Below are 24,947 nucleotides of genomic sequence, written 5' to 3' on the forward strand. Positions count from 1 at the left end.
CCTATGCTCAAGATTTTACTCACTCCCTCCTTTATCTTACCTGTTGCTAGCCCTGCTTCTGGTGACTCTCATTCTAACCACTCCCTTCCTTCATAGTTTTTTAACATTTTACAATTAATCCTTCATTATTTGTTTTCATATGAATTAATTTTATCTCCCCAATAATAAGTTCTGTAAGATATCTTTATATCTTTGGTAAGACAGCTGGAAAACAACTATTGGTGGGTTTTTTGTTGTTGTTTCCCATTGTTTAAATGTAATATTTGAAACTTCCAGAGAAAATATATATGTTACAAAGCATAATTATAAAAGAACCACTTGTGAGCACTTCTCTCCTTTGTGCTCCCTGCTTAGCCCCTAGAGGATACCACTGTTTTGAATTTTGTGTCGTATCTCCATTGCCTTTTTAAAATTGATTTTTTAGGCCTGCATCTATGAAAATTTTGTTTTTGAGGTTTATATAATCAGAGTCATACAGCATGTAATCTTCTGGAACTTTTTTCATATAACATGTTCATAAGATTGATGAACTTGTTGCATTGGGCTGCACTTGATTCCTTTCTCTGTGCTATAATAATCCATTGTAAGAAAATGCTAATTTATATAACCTGGCCACAGACATTTGTTAATAGTTCTTTGCTTTTACAGTGAACTTTACAGTGGTTATTCAGTGAACTTAGTATAACATGTGTCTAGAAATATCTTTAGGATTTATTCTTAGGTGTGCAGTGCTACGCATAGGGGATACAGATATTTTATTTTTGAAGCCAGTGCTTTATTTCTTTTGGCATACTTTTCACCATTAATTTGCTCTGTCTCCTGTAAGAGTAGATTTTTGTTCGTTTTGGTTCATTGTAGTGACTTTAGCAACTAGGATTATACTTGACATATAGTAAGTACTTGGTAAATATTTGATGAGTGAATGAAATGCTTTTCAAATTGTGATAGTGCCTAGCTTGGCCAGGCTGGAGCAGATAAGGTATGGTGAGGAAGTAAGAAAAACCTCATCAAAAGGAAGGCTGGTGTTTGATCAGAAGATCCTGGAGGTGTTACGTAAAAGAATCTGTATTTGATGTGAATGAGCAAGAAAGCTCCATTACTGAACCCAAAAAAGGAGAATAATATGATCAACATGGAATTTGAGAATAAGTAGTGCGGCAATAACAGAATAAAATCTACACGAGACAGCAACTAACACAGAAGAGATATAAAGACAGCAGTAAACCAGTATGGCCTGAAATGATAAATTCTAGAATGCGCTGATAATAAATTAGAAGAAAGCAAATCCAATTTTTACTTTCATCAACAGCATGTAAAATTCCTTTTGATCTACATCTTTGCCTAGATTTGACATTATCAGACTTAATTTTTTCCCCAGATTAATCTAGTAAATATGATTTCCCACTGTGGACCTATTTGTGCTTTCCTTATCACTGGCAAGGTTGAGCATCTTTTTAGGTTGTTTGATTCTTAGATTAGTGGCACATTTGTTGTTGTTTTTATAACCAGATACTTTTTCTTTGCTATGGCAGGTGGATGGAGAGCTAGAAGCTCTGCTGGAGAATGGTGAGGGTCTCTCTGATAAAAACCAGGTGCTCAGCTTATCCCGGCTTATGGTTAGAATTGAAACCTTGGAACAGAAACTTACCTGTCTTGAGCTTATACAGGTGAGTTCTTTGATATTAATTTATTTTTTGTTTCTGAACTTGAGTTGGGGCATCTAATGTGCAGTCTAGAATGATGACAGGAGAAGGGATAACTCTGAGAAAAGTTACTCTTATTTTTAAAATGGTTTGAAAATTCTATATGATTTTGAAAGTTTGTCCTCTTAAAAATGTCAAGTTCAGCATCATTTAGTTTTTTAGTAGATCTTTTTTGCTTTCTCTCTCTAGCCAAAGAGCATGGTGGGATTTTTTTTGTGTAACAATTCATGACATTTGATATAGTCCCCCCTAGATTATTAGCATGTCAAGGCCATTTTTACCACAGGATCTTGAAGCAAGGAATTTTAATGATAATCTCGTTTACTCCAGTTTATTAAGTATGCCACAAGAAGTTGAATAATTTTTAAAAAAGGATGATTTAAAAGAAAACTAAGAGAAAAAAGCCTTTTGAAAAAACATCTGAAGGGAAGAGAGAAATGAAAATGATTCACACTATTATAGTTTTAGGTTTTTCGATAAAAATGAATATAATTTGGTTCTTGGTCTTTCAGATTTGAATTTCATTGTAAATGACATATTGATGTTTGTTTTTCTGCAAAGTCTATATAAAGTCCAAGTTGACTGGATACAATTTAGGTATCAAAAAAAGTTTTAATTTCTTTAAAGCATTTGTTATTTGTACACTTTTAGTCGCATTAATCACAATAGAGTTTCTAGGTAAAGTTTTGTGAATATAAATAGACTTTTTATTCCTCTCTGTGGACCCTTTTTAATGTTCTGTGTGGTATTACCCACCCCCAACCCAATACCCTGCATCCTGCTTCCCTTCCCCCATGGAAGAACACACATTCACAGTCTTGCCTGAAGTCTTTTCTGGAACGTCATGGACTGTCTTTGTTGTGGATTTGGATGGCAGAGCTAGGTGATGGCCGGGAAAGTAACCAGAAGCTTCAGGAAGAGGTCAGTTCACAATCAACTTGCTTATTTCTTAAAACCTCCATATAGAGTGCTTAGGTTGAGTGATAATATGAGTAATAATGAATTTACCATTATAGTTACCATTGGAATTAAATAAATATCATCTCAGTGTCATTCCTGTAATTATAACCTTTTACGTAGACCTTGCTAGTAGTGAGTTTGCCCCATGGTTTTTCCTAAAGTATCCCTGTAGCTGAGACTGCATAATTGGGAAGTGCAAGAGCAAGATATCACATCATAGTTAAGTGAAGGATCTAGTTTGTTGCTAAAGCCATAGTTTTAAATGGGAAACCATGTGAAACTTACATTTGGGGGCTCTAAAAAATTGGTGAAGAGGCGAATTCTGGAATGGCAAGAGTAAGAACATTTTGAGGAATCAATAAGTTTTTTAAGATCTAAATAAATGTTCCTTGGCAATGTCATTCATGGAGTTGTGATATTTATACCTTCCCATGAAATAATATTTTTAATCTAGTTTAAATGTAGTTCTTTTTATTTTATTTTATTTTTTTTATTTTTATTTTTTAAAGATTTTATTTATTTATTTGACAGAGAACACAAGTAGGCAGAGAGGCAGGCAGAGAGAGAGAGAGAGAAGCAGGCTCTGCACTGAGCAGAGAGCCCGATGCGGGGCTCGATCCCAGGGTCCTGGGATCATGACCTGGGCCGAAGGCAGAGGCTTTAACCCGCTGAGCCACCCAGGCGCCCCAAATGTAGTTCTTTTTAATCATAGTTTCTAATATAATACCGAAGTCATTTAAAAATGCACTTTAAAAACAAAACAGGAGTGAGCAAGTAAGTGGTTGTCTTCCCTCTCTTCTTCCTCCCAGGAGATTTGGCAATAAGTAGAAGTTGAGGAAGATTTGGAGTTTCTTCCTCCCTTCCTTCCTTTCTCCCTTTTTCCCGCCCCTCCCCATTCCTTTTTGTACAGATCTAGTTGACTTTATTAAATGATTCTATGATTAATGATTAAATGAATTCAGCAGTATTCCATCTAGAAAGTAGAGAGGAACAACTTACTTTGGGGATTCTGTAGATCTACATTGGGGAGTACTTTGGAAGAAATTCTTGGATTTCAAAGTGGAGGGGATGGTTATCTCTGGAGAGAGAGTCTTTCTTTGTTAGCTGTTTATCAGAGGCTAAAAGAGGTAAGTAATAGCTGCATTTTTTGTGGATGAAATATCATTTAAATATATGTTGTTGCATAGTTCCCAAGCCGATATCATAGTCACTTGGAAAACTTTTTAGAAAAACATAGCCAGGATAAGGTCCACTAGTATATATATTTTGAAAGATCTACACAGGTTTGAGAACTACTGGTAGAAGATATTAATCGATCCTGTTTGATAGTGGGAGCAGTTACCTGTTCTGCATTTTATTCTTGCTGGTCAGTCTTTAAAAAGTTTTCCTTCCTTTCCAGAGGAAACTAATACTATAACATTTAACCCTTTTGTAGTTATAGAGACTTAGGTCTTGATAAGACAGTAAAGAAAACCCACAGGTCTTTCAAAAATGATCTGAGTCCCAGCCAGAGATTTGAAAAGTCAACTGTGTAGAGTGATGTGACTTTTTTTTTTAATTTGTTTAATCAGATTATAAAGACTTTGGAACACTTACCCATTCCTACTAAAAATATGTTGGAGGAAAGCAAAGTACTTCCAATTATTCAACGCTGGTCTCAGACCAAAACTGCCATTCCTCAGTTGAGTGAAGGAGATGGATATTCAAGTGAGAATACGTCACGTGCTCACACACCACTCAACACACCTGATCCTTCCGCCAAGCTGAGCACCGAAGCTGACACAGACACCCCCAAGAAGCTCATGTTTCGGAGACTTAAAATTATAAGTGAAAATAGCATGGACAGTGCTATCTCTGATGCTACCAGTGAGTTGGAAGGCAAGGACGGCAAAGAGGACCTTGACCCGTTAGAAAACGTCCCTGTGGAAGAAGAGGAAGAGTTACAGTCACAGCAGCTACTCACACAACAGCTACCTGAATCTAAAGTTGAGAGTGAAATCACTGTGGAAGCCAGTAAGCTACCCACATCTGAACCAGAGGCTGACACTGAAATAGAGCCCAAAGAAGGCAATGGCCCGAAACTGGAAGAAACCATTGCTGAGGAAACGCCGTCCCAGGATGAAGAGGAGGGTGTATCTGATGTGGAGAGTGAGAGGAGCCAGGAACAGCCAGATAAAACAGTAGATATAAGCGATTTGGCCACCAAGCTCCTGGATAGTTGGAAAGACCTAAAGGTAAGAAAACATTTTTGTTTATTTTAACCTGAATTACTCACATCTAGAGTTCCACGAATCTTACGTTGAATTACCTACTTCTTTAGCTATACATCTATTTGAAAAATGGAATGCCGTCTCTTTTACTGACAGCTGATTATAAATGTCTCAAACATCTTTTAAACCTTGGCAAGAGATATAGAGGCCAAACTAATATACAGATGTCCCCTTTTCTTCATTTAGAAAAGCATATCACAGCAGTGAATTCAGTTTTTCAAGTGCTCTTTACATTAAAAACAAAGCCAGAAATCCTTTGAGGAACAAATGTATGATTCTGTGTTTGAAAGTTCTTTGTAAGATCCTAGGTTAAAAAAAAAAAAAAATGAATGTTTAAGTTGATTGGAAATTAATGTATTGCATTAATTAGAAATTAAAATTAAAAGTTAAATGGAAAACCAAGGTAATTTAGCAACTTCTCATCAAAAATGATTGAACATAAATTTCTGTTCCAGTAAAATAACTTTATATGGAGGTAGTTGGTATTCAGTTCCCCTGTTGTTTTTGAATAGGTCTGCCGTTTAAATGCCTATTTCTTTGGGCAAAAGATGTGATCTAGAGGAAAAATAGAGGGGTCTGGAACCCCTTAACGCTTAAAACATACATAATCTCTGGTTAAAGAATGTAGCAAGATGTGTAGGGTTTGCTCTGTAGAAATCCTAGGCTGGGTCTTGGATAAACACAGAAGTGGATAACAGGATGAGCCTAGAAGAGAGGTGTTACATTTTGATTGTAAGTGATCTGGATCTGGGGTTCAGGTCTTGAGGACCCCGTGGGACCAGGTTACTTGCTAGCTTCTGTTTTTCTGTTCTTCTCTTCTGCCAGAAGTGAAGCAGCCAGATAAACCAGCAGTGCAGGTTTATGTGCAGCAAGATGGACATCTGAATCCTCTCTGTCCCCAATTATGACTACAAAGCTCACCCAGTAGATCCTGCAATTTGACCCATACGAAACTGGCCTTATACTGAGCAGAATGAGTAGTGGGTTGGTTGTGCACTGTGCTTACTTTTGGCATTTGTAATTTGCTGTGTTGAGACCCTTTAAGTATTGTGTGGTTTCAGCTCTCATTGACCTATTCATGCTACTCTTTCTCACCACTTATAGTTTATCATTAACTCAATCTTATGAAATTCTTCCTTTTTATAAACTTTAGTAAAAGGAAGGATTCATAGTAAATCTGGTTATGATACGACATTTGAACTACAGGAACCAAAATTTCAGTTAAATTGAAAGAGATGCTGGGATGGTCGTTTGGATGAACCTTCCTTTAAGGCCTGCTTTGTGAGGGCACAGGAGTCTGGAAGAAAGTCCCTCTTGTGTTCAGAGACTGCTAGTAGAGCCTCTGGCATGACTGGCTTGATAAGGAAGGTGGGAATGGAAACATGAACATGAGTGGACATAGAAAGACCTTACAGACATGGTTTTGTATAGCAAGGGTGGGGGGGGGCAGACCCAGTAGTACACTTCTGCCTGCTAAGTCTCTGGTTGACATAATTTTCAGAAATGAGACATAATCATCATTTCTTTAAAACCTGTCTTAAAATCTAGGAGAAGTAAGTACTTTTGTTTCTCTGTGTGGTAGTTTTTATTGTCATGGTAGTGGTATGAATAGCTCTCTGGGATATCCTTAACTCAGTTAGCTATAACTGGTCATTTAAACTCACACTCTAGACATTTTTGAGTCCTGCAAAGTTATTCCTTCCCCTGTTTGTCGTCCTCCCTCCTCCTATCTGAAAGATCAAAGCAGTTGCATAGTACTACGTAGTTTGATGATCCTCTTGATTTGAGGTTTAAAATTTTATTCATACTTTTAAAATATAGCCTTCTTAACCTTCATATTTTGGATTTATCTGATTCTTAGCATCAAAGAAGCCATTAAATAAGATTTTCCTTCTTCACACTTCTATTTTGCTCTGGAATCATTACCCATCTAGAATTGGGATGCTGAAAGAGGTGGTTACTTGACTGAACTGTGATGTTTTGTTACACATTGGTGCTGGGGCTCTTAATTCATCTATCATTCTAATTAACATTTACCATGGTTCTAATTTCAAAACTCTGATTGTGGTTGTCCTTAAATAAAATATTTTAGCTAGCATTTAACCAGAACATTGAAATCAGAAACCTGTAATATGAACATGTCTTAGATAAACACATGGACTTGATGTGATTACTATATACTCATACTATCCCGGCATTGAAAGAGTTAACTACTTCTGTCTGACTTCCACCTATATGTTCAAGTAGACATTGGCAGAAAAGAAAATGTCTTACTCAACCAACCTTTGTTAAGCACCTGTTGCCAAGCACTGTGTTAGTTGCTGATGTTGATTCCAAGATCATACTAAAAAGCATTGATCTAAGATTGGGGTTAGCCACTCCAAGCTTCCCTGACCTTCTGGGGCCACTGTAACGTTGTTGGACATGTGTTCCACTTGGCCTTCCTACACACTGGATGGAGTGAAGAACTGAAAGAGGTTGCTTCAGATCCTTAATCTTGATTTTGCTGTGAAGGCAGACCGTAGGGATCATCAGTAAATGAGAGAGGGGGGGAGGGAAGGGAATGAAGCTTCATGAATTACTCTTTGTCCTCCCAGATCTGATGATGATCCCCCTTGTAACTTGAACCATTTCCATCTAGCTTCTCAGGGCAGCAAGGAGCTTGTTAACATCACCAGCTGACCATGTGTCTCCTTTTCTCAACTCCATTTTCAACTTCGTGCTGAAGAAAAACAAGAACCTAGCGTGCATTCTGTGAAGAAACAGGAAGATGGTTGGGAAGTTGGATGATGCATGAAAAATATAATAGGTGAAAAGAGGACAGAGGTGGTTAACTCACTGGCGCCGGCGTTATTTTGGTGCGTCCATTGCCGACAATGGATGTCGTTCTGGGAAAATCCCGACTCCTGGCGAGAAAGGATTAAGTGAGCTACTTTTTCTATACCTCTATACACAGGACTGCTGCCTTGGCTTCACAGGGCTTACACATTTTGACTCCTAAAGTAGACCTCAACAAGAAACATCACCTAACACATTGCTACACATAAGCATGGATTCATTTTCACATGCAGATTTACCAGGCTACATTTTCAGCAGGGACATGTGCATATATTTCTGTTCGCAAAAGGAATTATTGTACATCACCCCTCATGCTGAAAATCTACCCTAGACTTCACAGGGCAAAACAGCTGATTTTAAGTGGTGATTAATTATAATTTGACTGGAAAAGTCTTCATTCATTTGGATCATGAGAAGAAGAGGTAAGGTTCCCATGAATTTGGCAGTTTTTGTTTCAGTTAAATACCCAGTAGATTATGATGGCTAGTGATTCCAGAGCCTCTTTTGTAAATACTGAGATTACAGGATGTGCATTTCTCCTTATAAAGAGATCTGGGTAGTTATAATACACCTGGATTAGATGATTTAGGGGCAACATTCTGTAAATGCGATAAGTTGGACTATTCTTTTTTTTCAAATTTATTTGACAGCACAAGCAGGGGGAGTAGAAGGCAGAGGGTGAGAGAGAAGCAGGCTCCCCACTGAGCAGAGAACCCAACACTGGGCTTGATCCCAGGGCTCTGGGATCATGACCTAAGCTGAAGGCAGATGCTCAACAGACTGAGCCACCCAGGTGCCCCAAGTTGCACTATTCTTAATGATACTTTTTTTTTTTTTTTTTTTTTTATGATTTTATATATTTGAGAGAGAAGTCACAGGGAGTGGAGAGGGGTTGAGGGAGAAGAAGATTCCCTGCTGAGCAGGGAGCCCAATGCAGGACTTGATCCCTGTCCTGGGATCATGACCTGAGCTGAAGGCAGACAATTTACTGACTAAGCCACTCAGGCGCCCTTAATGATATCCTTACTCCTATTTTATTCATATTTATCTCAAGACATTATCTTTAATTCAACAAACGTATTATTTGCCAGGAAGGTTAAGCATTAAACTCTTTGTAGAAAGTTTAAATAAAATACAGAGTTGAAAAAGTTTTGAGTCACTACTGGGATCTTAGTCTGTAACAAATACTGTATGTGGAATCTGCTATGCAACATTTCAAAATGAAATTATGTTCCCTGGATTTCTGTAGTAAATTTCAAAATCCTTCATTGAGATTATTCTGTATCCGTAAGGATCAATATTATCCTTTTTAAAATTTGCCCCTAAAGAATTGCCCCTAAAGAACATGGTTTTTGATACTACTTCATTGAAATTTTTTTTGTAAGTATCAGACTTGGTAAAAGACCAACCTGGTCTAAAACTTATTGGTAGTCCCTTTTGTTATTATCAGATAAATCCTTTCATCTAAATCAGGGATTGGCCACATCTGCCTTACTGCTTGTTTTTGTAAAATTTTTGGGGAATGGAGCCGTACTCATTTATTTTCATATTGTCTATGGCTGCTTTTGCACTGCAGGGGTAGAGTTGAGTAGTTGCCTCAGAGACTGAATGGCCAACAAAGCCTGAGATATTTACTATCTTGTCCTTTACAGAAAAAGTTTGCCAATAAGTGATCTAAACGGTAAAGTTCAGAGCCTGGCTGCTATGAAACATTCTGATTTAAAAAAAAAAAAAAAAAAGTTTATTTATTTACTTGACAGAGAGAGGGTGAGAGCACACAAGCAGGGGGAGAGGGAGAAGCAGGCTCCCCGCTAGCAGGGAGCCTGATGTGGGGCTTAATCCCAGGACAAAGGCAGGTGCTTAACTGACTGAGCCACCCAGGCGCCCCAAAACATTCTGATTTTGAGTGAAGTCATTTTGACAGTTTATCCTTTGAGATGATGTCTTAATTCTGTTTCCCTAAAGACATAATGATCATGTTTCTATACCTCATGAAGTATTTTTTTAAAAAAAGTCTTGACTCTGTTTAGGGAAAGTTACTTTAAATGATTTGGATGTAAGACTGAGAAATGGGAGAGGATATATATGATAGAACTACTGGGCCAAGAGACCTTTAAAGAGTATTGTTTTTTCCTCAGGACCATGATCAGGTTAGTTGGAAACTTAAGGGACTTTCTGAGTATAGATAAGTTGGTGTAATCTAATCTTATATGTAACCATAATAAAAATGTATAGATTTTCCTTCTTAATATTGTTAACTTTTACTTGTGTAATTTCAGACTTACAGGAAAACTGTAAGAATACTATTCTGTGTATTCTGCATGGTATATACATTTTAGGGACAAATGCAGAAAAAAGTCAGCTGAAAATTCCTCTTATCCCTTTACTCAGATTCCCCAGTGTCAACATTTTACCAAATTTCTTCATCATTTTCTCTTAATTTTTTTTTTTTAACTTTAAGGAATAAGTTACAGATATGATGCCCATTGCCCCTAGATATTTTAGTGTATATTTTGTAAAAAAACAAGGACATTTTTCTTTATGATTACAATATATTTATCAAAACCAGCAAAATACAGTGGCTTAATACTATTATCTGACCAGCAGATCTCATTCAGATTTTACCAATTGTATACCTAATGTGTTCTATAGCAGAAAAAAAGAAAAAAAAGTTCCGATCCAGAATCTGAGCTAAAGTGTTACATTGAGTTGTATCTCTTTAATAGTTCCTCAGTCTTTCTTTGCTTTTTATGAACTTCAAATTTTTAAAATATTTTTGAATTTTTTAGAATATTCTTCAGCTTGGGCTTATCTGAAGTTTTCTTTTGGATTCAGGTCATACGTTTTGTGAGGAGTATTAAATTGTGTCCATATGATGTTGATTTGTCCCATTATTGGCATTGTCAGCTTTGATCACTTCGTTAAGATGGTGTCTGCCAGGTTTTCCCAGTGTAAAGTTACTCTTTTCTCCTTATAATTAAAAAGTATCATAGAGGAACACCTTTGGAAGTATGTAAATATTCTGTTTTTTATCAAATTTATTCATTAGTTTCAACGTCTGGTGAATTTGCCTGAATCACTTAAAACTATGATGGTTGCCAAGTGGTGATTTCTAACCCTCTTTACTTTAACTTCTGTATGTTTTGGTTGACCCTTTTGTAAGCAAGAGCTTTTCCTGCTCTCCCATGTGGTTCTTATTTGTTGATTAATTTAAGTTTAGACTCATGGATTCTTGGTTATTTGTTTTGTGTGTGTGTGTGTGTGTGTGTGTGTGTGTGTATGTTGCTATTTTAGTTTTCTATTAAACATTATTCCAAAAGCATTATTTTACCCTGTATCTTACTGATATAAGTAATCACATCAGCATTAGGAGAACTAGGAAGAAAGATAAATATGGATAATTAAACTTATGAAGAACGAAAATTATCACAAAGGACTGAGAGCTTTACACATTTAGTTAAATATGAGATTATAATTTAAAAAGTGGATCTCAGAGCAAACTTTTTTTGTTCATTTAATTTTGGGGGGGGGGTGCGGTGCTCAGACTGGCAACACTGAGATCAAGACCTCAGCTGAGATTGAAAGTTGGATGTTTAACCAATTCAGCCACTCAGGCACCCCTGTTCATTAATTTTTAACAACAAAACTACACTGATTTTTCAAGAAGGAAACCCATTAAAAAAATTTTTTTTATTTTAAAAATAGGCCTGTGTTCAGCTATAGATATTTTCCCCCCAAACTCTGATCACATTTATTTTGATTTGGGAAGAAAATACCACTTGACGGCATGTAATGCAAAATTTAAAGGTTTTCTCTTAAACATCTTTTTTTTTTTTTAAGATTTAATTTATTTATTTGACAGAGATCACAAGTAGGCAAAGGATGGTGGGGGAGGGGAGTAAGCAGGCTTCCTGCTGAGCAGAGGAGCCCAATGCCTGGCTTGATTCTAGGACCCTGAGATCGTGACCTGAGGCAGAGGCGTAACCCACTGAGCCACCCAGGTGCCCCAACTTTTAAACATTTTAATACAGAATTTAAACAAAACTATTAATGGAGAGTAGATGAAGAACATTAAGTGCACCATGCTAATTACCAGCCAGCTACTGGTGTTTCTTCCCTAGTTTTCTCAAGGAAAACTTAAATTGAATCTTAAGCAGAATGATCCTTAAATATACTTTATAAGCAAATTGAGAGCTTTTGTTTACATAGCTTTTAGATTTTGCTTCTCCCAGTTTTATTCTGAAACTCAATTTTAATCCAAACCATAATTACCGTATTAGCTTTGTAATATTCTCTGTTGTATGCAGTTCATCAAAGCAGTAATATACCATTAGACTCTGTTCACCCAGAATTTAGGAAGAACAGAATTGGTCACAACCATGTAAAAACAAATCTCAGGGCACCAGTCTGGTTCAGTCAGTGGAGCATGCAAATCTCAATCTCAGGTTCATGAGTTCAAGCCCCACAATAGGTATGGCGCTGGTGGTTTCTTTACCCCCAGGGCCATCCTTCACCTTAAAGGCAAGAATAACACTAATTTCTTCCCAGATTGCTCCTCTTCCTCTTAAAGCTTCTTCTGAGTCTCCTCAAAAACAAGATTTGCTTTAAATCTACCAACTGCAGATCTGGTTGGAGCAACCTCAATTTGATGAGTTCTCCAAGAACTGGCAGTTTCAGGAAAACCTATCTTGTAGAGTGTGACAACCACAGCATCTCCAATACCCAAGTTATGCTGCAGAGCCTCATGGATTCTTGTTTTATACAGTGTATTGTGACCCATTAATTTCATTATGTATTTGCTTAAATTGTCCTCGTTTGGCCAGTGTGAGACCCTTTAAGTTCTTTTCTGTGTGATTTCGATATGTCGCCATTAGTTTTTTTTAATCTGGTACAGTATGCCTTTCCAGGCTTATCATATATTTTTCCTTACCCTGGCATTGGCCATTTGTCCAAGAAGCTCAGGTTCCTGTAATGGAAAATGATATTTAGAAACCAAATCTGGGCTTTAGATGAAGTCGTCTTTGCTACTGGGGCATGGCTTGTAGGAGCTGTCAGCAGACTGTAAATATATCCATATTTATATACATACATGTATATAAATATACACACATGTATTTATAGATCCATGCATATACTTATGTATATATTTACATGTATATATGTATGTGTGTTTTTCTATATATGAGTAAATGTGTGAACATGTACTTGAAATTTCTTTGTCTTTCCTTCTGTTAGTCTGAGACCACACCCTCTGCTGAATCATTTGATTTCCCCATGCCTCTTCCTGATCATTCTTATTCTGCCTTCCCTTAGAAGGTGATATTTCAGCGTGCCTGGGTGGCACAGTCGGTTAAGCATCTGCCTTTAGCTCAGATCATGTTTCTAGGGTCCTGGAATCGAGCCCCACATGGAATTCCCTGCTCAGCGGAGAGCCTGCTTTTCCCTCTCCAAGCTCTGCCTGCCTCTCTGCCCACTTTTGCTCTATCTCTCTTGTCAAATAAATAAATAAAATTAAATTTTTAAAAAACTGGTATTTTTTGGAGCACCTGAGATTTCTTTTGTCCTATATGTTAAATAGGCCACAGTGTCTCCTCTTAGCCATTTTTAATTCAAGCTCCTGTCATTTCTTGCTAGAATGGTTGTAACAACCTCCTGTTACATTCTTTTGCTCTTCATGTTATCCTTTATTAAACTTCGATGTTATCTTTTTAAAAACACAGATATGATCAGTAGGAACCTCTTGTAGCATCACAGAGACTTCTGTTAATTATAGAGCTTTTAGTGTATGGCTTGGGAGGTACTTCTGTGTTTATCTAACTTTCATGCCCAGCAGTGTTTCTTACACATTCAGTGCATGAGTCACATCAGGCTGTTCATACATACTCACCCTTCAGTGTCCTTGTATATGCTGTTCTTTTTGCTTGGAATATCATCTCTTTTCATTCTTTCCTTTTTAAAATTGTCCTTTATCTGGAGTTGCAGTTCACCCCTTGTGATGCTTTGTCCTTTTCTGTGTGTCTGTACTACTAAAGTTAGTTGTTCAGATGCTTATTCCCCTCACTGGACCTTGCCATCTTCCAGGGCTGGGACCATTTTTTGATTATTAGAGTAAGGGCTACTTTTATTATGGTATCTTTAAATAGGGGTTATAATAATACCTCTTAATAATAGTGAATGACTACTATATGCCCCCTACTTTTTTTTCTTTCGGAACTGCATATCTGTTCATGTCACTGTCCCATTTAAAGCTTTTAAATGGTTCCTCATTACACTGTTCCATGCACTGCTTGCATACCATGGCATAGTTACTCATTTACGCCATATCACCTCAAGCCATTCTGACCTACCAGTGGGTCTGTGCTAATAATGTTCATATACACACAAACACATTTGCTCAGCTGTGAAAAACACTGTCTTTTTAAAAATATATATGTGTATTTTTAAAGAGTTTATTTATTTATTTGACAGAGATCACAGATAGGCAGAGAGAGAGGAAGGGAAGCAGGCTTCCCGCTGAGCAGAGAGCCTGATGCGGGGCTTGATCCCAGGACTCTGGGATCATGTCCTGAGCTGAAGGCAGAGGCCTTAAGCCACTGAGCCACCCAGGCGACCCGAAAACACTTTTGTTTAGATGTCTCTTGTTAAAGTTTCATCCTTTACCCCCAGAAAGCCATTCTCATTCCTCTAAGATTATTCTGCCCTTTCTATATACGCACTCATAACATCTTTTCCAGCCATAGCATGTAACATTTCATGCTTGTACAGAGTGTGAGGGCAGAGAACACTTCTGTCTTGTTCACTCAGGTTTCCCCAGGGTACTGTGAGAGCCTGATATGTCCTTCGGCACTTCATAAATCTTTGAATGAAGTCGTGAGGAGGGTCAGTCTTTTACCATGGTATCACGCTGCTTATTGAATTCATGGTTTGTGTATTTTACTTGATAGGTGATCAGAAAACATTTGCGTGCATGTCATATGATTTTTATAACCCTGTGAAGTAAATGGTGCTGTTTGTATGCCCTGAGATTGTGACTTATCTTTTGAGTGACAGAGCTGAAAATTGACTCAAGTCTTCTGATTTTAATCCCATATTCTTTCCATTCCTTTTTCTGTTTCAGTGAGTAGTGATTTCTATATCCTTGCTAGGCAATTCACATAATTATGTATCTTTGGTGAATACTTCAGATTTCTCTTAATCTGCTTCTGATTTAGAAACTGTAATAAGTTCAAATTCATTCTGAAATCATAGAAACTACCATTTTAGTGTTTTGCTCAATATCTTTTTCTTCTCAGTGCTGCAGAGGTTGTCAATCTGTGATCTATGATTGAAATTCGGGATTTTCAGGACCCCTGAAATTATAAGCAAAGCTGGGATTTTGTGGGGGCAGGGGCTCATAAATATGAGTAGCTTTTCAAACAGGGATGTGTGTATGTGTAAGTTGGGGAAGGAATGAGCTGTGGTCCCAAAAGTATTTTCTAGATAGATGATTTGGGCACCAAGGGAGGGGGGTCCCTACTCTTAACTGTAGTGCTGGGTTGACAGCCTACTCCTTTAAAAAAAATTTTTTTTTAAAGTTTTTAATTTTAACTCCAGTGTTGTTAACATTACAGTGTTATATTAGTTTCAGGTATACAGTATGGTGATTGGACACTTCCATACTCAGGGCTCATGATGGTAAATGTACTCTTTAATCCCCATGACCTATTTCACCCATCCTCCTACCTACTCTACCCTTCTGGTATCCATCAGATTGTCCTCTATAGAAAGAGTCTGTTTCTTGGTCTGTCTCTCTCTCCCCCACTTTTTTTCTCCTTTGCTCATTTGTTTGTTTCTTAAATTCCACATATAAGTGAAATCATACCGTTTTTATCTTTCTCTGACTAGCTTATTTCGCTTAGCATTACACTCTAGCTCCATTCATGTTGTTGCAAATGGCAAGATTTCATTTTTTTATGACTGAATAGTATTCTATTGTATATATACACTACATCTTCTTTATCGATTCATCTGTTGATTGACGTGGGCTGCTTCCATAATTGTAAACATAGAGGTTATATATCCCTTCAAACTAGTGTTTTTGTATTCATTGGGTAATACCCAGTAGTGCAATTGCTGGATTGTAGGGTAGTTCATTTTTAACTTTCTAAGGAAGCTCTGTACTGTCTCCACAGTGGCTGTAACAGTTTGCATTCTTACCAACAGTGCAGGAGGGTTCCTATTTTCCCCATATTTTCCCCAACACTCATTTCTTTCTTTCTTTTCTTTTCTTTCTTTCTTTCTTTTTTTTAAAGGCTTTATTTATTTGAGAAAGAGAGCATAAGTGGGAGGCACAGGGTGTGTGAGAAGCAGACTCCCTGCTGAGCAGGGAGCCCCACATGGAGCTTGATCCCAGGACTCTGAGATCATGACCTGAGCTGAAGCAGACACTTAACTGACTGAGCCACCCAGGTGCCCCACCAACACTCATTTCTTGTGTTTTTTATTTTAGCTTTTCTGACAGGTGTGAGGTGATATCTCATTGTGGTTTTGATTTGCATTTCCCTGATGATGAGTAATGTCTTTGGAGAAATGTCTGTTCATGTCTTCTGCCCCCTTTTAAACTTTTTTTTTTTTTAAGATTTTATTTATTTATTTGACAGAGCGAGAGAGCACAAACAAGGCAGAGTGGCAGGCAAAGGGAGAGGGAGAAGCAGGCTCCCCACTGAGGAGAGAGCCTGACATGGGTTTGATCCCAGGACCCTGGGATCATGACCCAAGCTGAAGGCAATTGCTTAACCAGCTGAGCCACCCAGGTGCCCCTGCCCATTTTTAAACTTGATTATTTGTTTTTGTGGTGTTGAGTTATATAAATTCTTAATATATTTTGGATACTAACCCTTTAACGGATATGTCATTTGCAAATATCTTCTTCCATTCCATAGGTTGCCTTTTAGTTTTGTTGATTATTTCCTTCACCCTGTGCAGTTTTTTGTTTTGATGAAGTCCCAGTAGTTAATTTTTGCTTTTGTTTGCTTTTGCTCTTGTTTTTTGTTTTTGCTTTTGTTTGCCTCAGGAGAGGATCTATTTAGAAAAGTGTTGCTACGACTAGTGTCAGAGAAATTATTGCCTATGTTTTCCTCTAGAATTTTTATGGTTTCAGGTCTCACATATAGGTCCTTAATCGATTTTGAATTTATCTTTGTGTGTGGTATAATCAGTGGTCCAGTTTGAATACTTTGCATTTAGCTGTCTGGTTCTCTCTATACCATTTGTTGGAGAGGCTATCTTTTCCCATTGTGTATTCTTTCCTCCTTTGTTAAAAATTAATCAACCATATAAATGTGGGTTTATTTCTGGGATTTCTTTTCTATTTCATTGATCTGTGTGCCTGTTTTTGTGCCAATACCATACTGTTTTGATTACTACAGACTTGTAACTTGAAATCTGGAATTCTGATACTTCCAGCTTTGTTTCCCTTCCCCCGCCCCAAGATTGTTTTGGCTATTCAGAGTCTTCTCTGGTTCCATACAAATTTTAGGATTGTTCTAGTTCTGTGAAAAATGTTGCTGGCATTTTGATAAAGATTACATTAAATCTGTAGATTGCTTTTGGTAGTATGGACATTTTAATGCACTGAACCACCCAGGCGCTGCTGGTAGTATGGACATTTTAACAGTATTTGTTCTTCTGGCCCGTGAGCATGAAATACCTACTAGTTTGTGTTGTCTTCAATATCTTTCATGGATGTTTTACAGTTTTCAGAGTACAGGTCTTTTACCTCCTTGGTTATTAAGTTTATTCCTGGGTATTTTATTCTCTTTGGTGCAGTTATAAATGGGATTACTTTATTAATTTCTCTTTCCGTTGCTTCGTTATTGGTATATAAAAATGCTGTAGATTTCTGTATGTTGATTTTGTATCCTGCAGCCTTACTGAATTCATTTATCGTTCTAGTAGTTTTTTTTGGTGAAGTATTTAAAGTTTTCTATATATAGTACCATGTCATCTGTGTATAGTGAAAGTTTTATGTCTTCCTCACCAATTCGGATGCATTTCATTCCTTACTCTTGTCTGATTGCTGATGCTGAGACGTCTACTACTGTGTTAAATAACGACCACGTACTCTTCACTGCAGTGCTGCATTGACCAGTGCAACTCAGAACTCCAAGCAGTCATTTGGAGGGCTATGGTGATTTTTAGGTTTTAATTAGAAAGATTACAGAAGAGGTAGTTAAATTTCAAAGGTGTAAAGAAAAATCTTAGATTTGGAATTAATTTGCCTGGAAAACAGAACTTTGAAATTGAGAAACATTTAATCACCATGACCTTGATTATTCTTCAGTTATTATCTATCAGCATGAAAACACTTATTTTTCTACACACACATTTGCTATTGGGCTAGGGAGGCCTTGAAAACAGGAACTTGGCTCTGCTGTTCACCTTGTGCTATAGTATTTAGTGTAAACACAGCATGTTTAGGTGTATGTTGAATAAAACTAAGCATTGTTAGGATACATTCTTTGAATTAGAGTCAAGCTGGGTAAGGCTGGAAAAGAAGGAGGACCTGGGGGGACAAGTTTAAAGTGAATGGCAGTGACCTAAGAGGGCTTTTAAAGTATGGCACTTGCTGAAGAGCAGCATTTAGAAGTTGTTTTGAGAGTCTTCAGTTTCTTTTCTTTTTTTAAATTTATTTGACAGAGATCACAAGTAGGCAGAGAGGCAGGCAGAGAGAGAGGAAGGGAAGCAGGCTCCCCGCTAAGCAGATAGCCCAGTCCCAGGGCCCTGGGATCATGACCTGAGCCGAAGGCAGAGGCTTTAACCCACTGAGCCACCCAGGCGCCCCAGAGTCTTCAATTTCTTAGGCCTCGCTGCCTGAGACCTCAGAACACTCAGGTACTGTTCTTTACTATGAGTACAGCCATAATGTGCTGAGTCTTTTGGTACTTTGTTGAGGGCTTCTTCTGAGGCATATTAACCTTTTTTTTCTTCTTCTCATTTAAAATTTTAAACAGGCTATTCCTGTACATGATACAAAATTCAAAAAGCATAGAGATAAAATGTTTTGCTCCTGGCCCTTCCCTCTGTCTTGTTCCCTGAAGTCAGCCAGCACAACCAACTTCTTGTATAACCTTCCAGAGATAATTTGTGCATGCTGTGTGCATGTATTTAGTCATTGTTTTTTTTTTTTTTTTTTTAAAGATTTCACTTTATTTATTTTACAGAGAGAAATCACAAGTAGATGGAGAGGCAGGCAGAGAGGGAGAGAGAGAGGGAAGCAGGCTCCCTGCTGAGCAGAGAGCCCGATGCGGGGCTCGATCCCAGGACCCTGAGATCATGACCTGAGCCGAAGGCAGCGGCCTAACCCACTGAGCCACCCAGGCGCCCCTAGTCGTTGTTTTTTGTTTGTTTTGTTTTGTTTTAAAGCTGGCAGCACTATTGAGCTCCTTGTTTTTTATTTAATACATTATGAAGTTTGTTTTATAGACCAGGTTTTAAAGAATTTAGTTTTCATAGCTGCGTGGTACTTTATTGTAAAGATATGGCATAATCAGTCTCCTGTTAATCATATTTATCCGTCTCTACTTTGGCCATTGTAATTGATTCCTTTCTTTAGCTTAGTGTGGAACTTTTATGTAGGTCATTCAGACACATTCACATATACAAGTGTTTGGAATATACATGTTGGATAGATTACTAAAAGTGGTATATCTGAGTCCTAGTCTGTGTTATCTGTAGTTAATAGTTATTTCCAAATTGATTTTTATAGTTATACCAATTTAACTCTCATCAGTAATGTATATGTATAAGGGTGCATATTTTACTACACCCTGGCCAACTCAAGTATTGTCTAACTTTATCTTGGATGGACTGATAGAAATAGAATATTATTGTAGTTTTAATTTGCATGTCTCTTATGCATGAAGTGTTGAGTATCTTTATATTTCTGTTTCCTATTTTAAGAACTGTGACCATATGTTTTGCCCATTTGTCTGAGGGGGTGAAAACAGAAATTCAGTCTTAACATCTTTCATTTCATGGGAGCACAGTTGTCTGAAGTTAGAAGAGTATCTTCAGGGGTTTCAAAGAATAAATAAAATTATTCTATTCCACTTTTTCTTCACTCTCCCTTCTTCTGCCCCTCTTATGTGTGTGATTTTGTGAAATCTCCAGACATTTATGTTCTCCTCTAAATTTTCTTTGTAGTCAGATCTCAAGATCTCTGTGACCTAATGGAGACCCCTCTGCTACCATTTGTAATACAGTTTGTGAGGTAAAACCACAGACTCTTAAATGCTGTACAAGGACATGATAGGAGTTAACAGTTCTTCCTTCTGTTAAAGAAAGCTATATCTGGTTATAGAGCCATTATCACTGCAAGTTTTTCACAGAGTTTGTGCTGATTTGTAACCTGGCTCTTTTTCCCCAAGAGCTAGTGTACATAGCAGCAGTATTTTTCCAGTAATATTTTTTCTTTGTTTGGGCCATAGGCTACCCGAGGGCCATAAACATGTTTTATGTTTATTTTTAAAATTTTGTTGTTGAGAAAATGGATTTTTAGTCTTTATTTTCTACCTATCTATTTATTTATTTGAGAGAGCCCACAGAAGCAGGGGGAGGGACAGAGGGTGAGAGAGAATCCCAAGCAGACTACCTGCTGAGCATGGAGCCCAACGCAGGGTTTGATCCCACAACTCCTAAGGTCTCAACCTGAGCCAAAACTAAGAGTCAGATGCTTAACTGACTGAGCCACCCAGGCACCCTGATTTTTAATCTTTAAACTAGTGTATAGAATTATGAATCAGATTCCATGAAACGGTCATATTGTCTTACCCAAAGTTGTATGTTTCTTTTTTTTTTTTTTTTTAAGATTTTATTTATTTATTTGACAGAGAGAGATCACAGTAGGAGAGAGGAAGGAAAGAGATCACAGAGAGGAGAGGAAGGGAAGCAGGCCCCCTGCTGAGCAGAGAGCCCGATGTGGGACTCGATCCCAGAACCCTGAGATCGTGACCTGAGCCGAAGGCAGCGGCTTACCCCACTGAGCCACCCAGGCGCCCCAGTTGTATGTTTCTTAATGTATGTTTCTCTAAGTTCTTATCTCTTTTTCTAAATTTTCAGTGTTCAGTAAATCCAGATAAATGTTTGGTATGTTTGTTTCATGAAGGCCTTAAAATCCTGGTATATGGTGGGTTTCCTTAACTGACATATAATGTAGTATTTGTTTCAGGGGTACAGGTCTGTGATTCATCAGTCTTACACAATTCACAGCACTCACCATAGCACATACCCTCCCCAGTGTCCATCACCCAGCCACCCCTTCTTCCCACCCCTCTCCACTCTAGCAACCCTTAGTTTGTTTCCTGAGATTAAGAGTCTCTTATGGTTTGTCTCCCTCTCTGGTTTTGTCTTGTTTCATTTTTTTCCTCTCTTCCCGTATGATCCTCTGCCTTGTTTCTCAGATGCCACATATTAATGAGATCATATGATAATTGTCTTCCTCTGATTGACTTATTTCGCTCAGCATAATACCCTCTAGTTCCATCCATGTTGTTGCAAATGGCAAGATTTCAATTTTTGATGGCTGCATAATATTCTGTTGTATATATATACACACCATATCCTTATCCATTCATCTGTCAATGGACATCTAGGCTCTTTGCATAGTTTGGCTGTTGTGGACATTGTTGCTATAAACATTGGGGTACACCTGCCTATTCGGATCACATTTGTATCTTGGGGTAAATACCTAGTGGTGCAGTTGTTGGATCGTAGGGTAGTCTATCTTCAGCTTTTTGAGGAACCTCCATACTGTTTTTCAGAGTGGCTGCACCAGCTTGCATTCCCATCAACAGTTGTAGAAGAATTCCCTTTTCTCCATATCCTCGCCAGCATCTGTCTTTTCCTGACTTGATAGTTTTAGCCATTCTGACCACTGTGAGGTGGTATCTCATTGTGGTTTTGATTTGTATTTCTCTGATGCCAAGTGATGTTAAGGACTATTTCATGTGTCTGTTGGCCATTTGGATGTTTTCTTTGCAGAATTGTCTGTTCACGTGTTATGCCTATTTCTTGATTGGATTATTTGTTCTTTGGGTATTGAGATTGATAAGTTCTTTGTATATTTTGGATACTACTAGCCCTTTATCTGATAGGTTATTTGCAAATACCTTCTCCCATTCTGTCAGTTGTCTTTTGATTTTATTGACTGTTTCCTTTGTTGTGCAAAAAAGCCCTTTATCTTGATGAAGTCCTAGTAGTTCATATTTGCACTCGCCTCCCCTGCATTTGACCACGTGTCTAGGAAGAAGTTTCTGTGGCTGAAGTTGAAGAGGTTTCTGCCTGTGTTCTCTTTGAGAATTTTGGTAGATTGCTGTCTCCATCCATTTTGAGTCTGTTTTTGTGTGTGGTGAAAGGAAATGGTCCAGTTTCATTCTTCTGCATATGGTTGTTCAATTTTCCCAGCACTATTTGTTGAAGAGACTGTCTTTTTTCCATTGGACATTCTTTCCTGCTTTGTCAAAGATAAGTTGACTGGGAGTGCCTGGGTGGCTCAGTGGATTAAAGCCTCTGCCTTCGGCTCAGGTCACGATCCAGGGTCCTGGAGCCCCGCATTGGGTTCTCTGCTCAGTGGGGAGCCTGCTTCCCTTCCTCTCTCTCTGCCTGCCTCTCTGCCTACTTATGATCCCTGTCTCTCAAATAAACAATCTTTTTTTCTCTTTTTCTAAAAAAAAAAAAAAAAAAAAAAAAAAACGATAAGTTGACCATAGAGTTGAGGATCCATTTCTGGGCTCTCTATTCTGTTCCATTGATCTGTGTTCTGTTTTGGGCCCATACCATACTGTCCTGAGGATTACATCTTTGTAATAGAACTTGAAGTACAGAATTGTGATGCCACCAGCTTTGCTTTTCTTTTTCAACATTCCTCTGGCTACTCAGGGTCTTTTTTGGTTCCGTACAAATTTTAGGATTATTTGTTCCATTTCTGTGAGAAAAGTTGATGGTATTTTGATAAGGATTGCGTTAACTGTGTAGATTGCTCTAGGTAGTCTACACATTTTCACAATATTTGTTCTTCCAATCCATGAGTATGGAACGTTTTCCATTTCTTTGTGTATTCCTCAATTTCTTTCATGAGTATTCTATAGTTTTCTGAGTACAGATTCTTCCCCTGTTTGGTTAGATTTATTCCTAGGCATCTTTTGGTTTTGTGTGGAATTGTAAATGGGATTGTCTCCTCTTGTTTTGTCCTCTTGTTGGTGTGTAGAAATGCAGCTCATTTCTGTGCATTGATTTTATATCCTGCCACTTGATGGGGTTTTTTGAAATCATTTTCATTCATTTACCTTGGAAAAGCTGCTCCATCACATGTAATTAAATATGTAAGTCCACATTCACATTTATGTACACACAGATACACAAATATATGGTGTTCTGTCAGTATCTTAATATTCAGTTTCAAGATTGCTTAGAGAAACAAACATTATGACAAAAAACATTAATTGATGAGCTGAACACTAAAATATTGTCATCTAAATATCCCATCTCTGTTAACATTAGCATCTGTCTTTATCTGAAGTGTTGTCCTTCTTAGCTAAAGTCTCACTGTTATAAAAATTGGACAATGCAGTACAAATGTAGTGTAGAGCTGTTATAAAATAAAAATGCATTGATTTCATAAAGTCAGTGAAAATGATATTTAAAAAGTTGGAAAGAAAATATACAAGGGTATGAGTGTACTAGAAGCATTTCCAAAAAGAGTAATGAGAAGATTCTGAGAGACTGGGGAATAAAGTGTTGCATCATGTTATCAGGCATTATTTAGAAAAAGTATATCAAAATACACAAGTGATGGTCTTAACTTTGGGGCAAAGAATTAGTGATGTTTTTTCTGACGTGTTGATTTGAGGATTACAAAGAAGTTTTAGTGAGTTGGTGAATTTGCACAGTCTATGAACAAGGATAAGTGGAATCCTATAATAAAGGCCTTTTCTTTTTGGTTTTTATTTAGCGTAATGTTTTCAGGATTCATCTGTGTTGTAGAATTTATTAGTACTTAATTTCATTTTATAGCTGAATAATATTCCCTTGTATAGATATTTTTTAACCATTTTGTTATCCATTTGTTAGCTGATAGACATTTGTGTTGTTTCTACTTTTTTGAATGTTAGGAATAATACAGTTATGAATATTTATGTGCAAACCTTTGTGTGAATACTGGTTTTCATTTCTCTTGGGTATGTATCTAGGCATGGATTTTTTGAATCATGGTAACTCCATATTTAACGTTTGAGGCACTGCCAGGCCTTTTTCCATGATAGCTGTACCATTTTACATCCCTTTCAGTGTCATATAAGGTTTTCAGTTTCTCTGCATCCTCACTATTTCATTAGCATAATATCCTCGGGGTTCGTTCATGTCGTCATAAATGGCAAGATATCTTTTTTTCTCATGACTGAATAATATCACGTCATATACTTATACAGTACATCTTCTCCATTCATCTGTTGACGGTTGTTTGCATGTCTTGGCTAGTGTGAGTGATGCTGCCATGAATATGGGAGTGCAGCTCTCTTGGAGATTCTGTTTTCATTCTCTTTGTATACATGCTCAGAAGTGGGATGGCTGGCAAGTGTTTATTAAAAAATAGAGAACCTACTGTATGAATTAGGTATAAAGACCTTCCACCTTTAAATTTTATTTTCTTTCAAGTCAGCCTTAGCAGTGTAAGAGTATATGAGAATGCAGTTAAAGGACATGGCACACAGTAAAAGAATTGCCAGCCACCATTGTTGGCCTGTGAACCTTTTAGTGGCTGTTCCTAGGTATCTCCAGTATTTGAAAATAGGAGACTCTTGATAATATGCGTTTAACACCTAGTTTGTACCTAAATATTTGTTATATAAATGAGCATACCAGATTTCCACAAATAACCATCAAAGAACTCGTGCTGTCTTTGTCTCTACAAATTAAAAACAACTCCACACATATTTACATACTTTTATAAAGGGATATTGGATGCATTGCTTGTGTATGAGCTTATCAGTGATTCAGTGTTTATCAAATAATTTCTGAAGATTGATTTTGAGCCTTTGAAGAGGAATGATTAATTGACCAAGGGTGGGCTGTTCTAAGCATTGATGAGAATTCAAAATGTTGCAGAGGCACAGGTATTAATCTGATCCTGGAAATACAACCC

General features: G+C 37.5%; 1 protein-coding gene across 9 annotated transcripts in view; it reads left to right on the plus strand.

The window, feature by feature from the left end:
* SETD2 (SET domain containing 2, histone lysine methyltransferase) overlaps nt 1-24,947 on the plus strand; it is a 128,417-nt gene that overhangs the window by 59,556 nt on the left and 43,914 nt on the right. For 4 of the 9 annotated variants that reach the window (XM_082705011.1, XM_082705012.1, XM_082705010.1 and 1 more), the window contains 3 exons: nt 1,533-1,667; nt 2,505-2,624; nt 4,235-4,897. In XM_082705011.1, the coding sequence (XP_082561137.1) occupies nt 1,533-1,667; nt 2,505-2,624; nt 4,235-4,897 (918 nt within the window). Of the gene's footprint in view, nt 1-1,532; nt 1,668-2,504; nt 2,625-4,234; nt 4,898-7,574; nt 8,194-24,947 lie in introns of those variants that run through there. The other 5 variants (XR_014304413.1, XM_082705015.1, XM_082705017.1 and 2 more) reach the window with 5 other exon arrangements.

Source organism: Mustela nivalis (assembly GCF_964662115.1).
Source record: "Mustela nivalis genome assembly, chromosome: 1".
NCBI lineage: Eukaryota > Metazoa > Chordata > Mammalia > Carnivora > Mustelidae > Mustela > Mustela nivalis.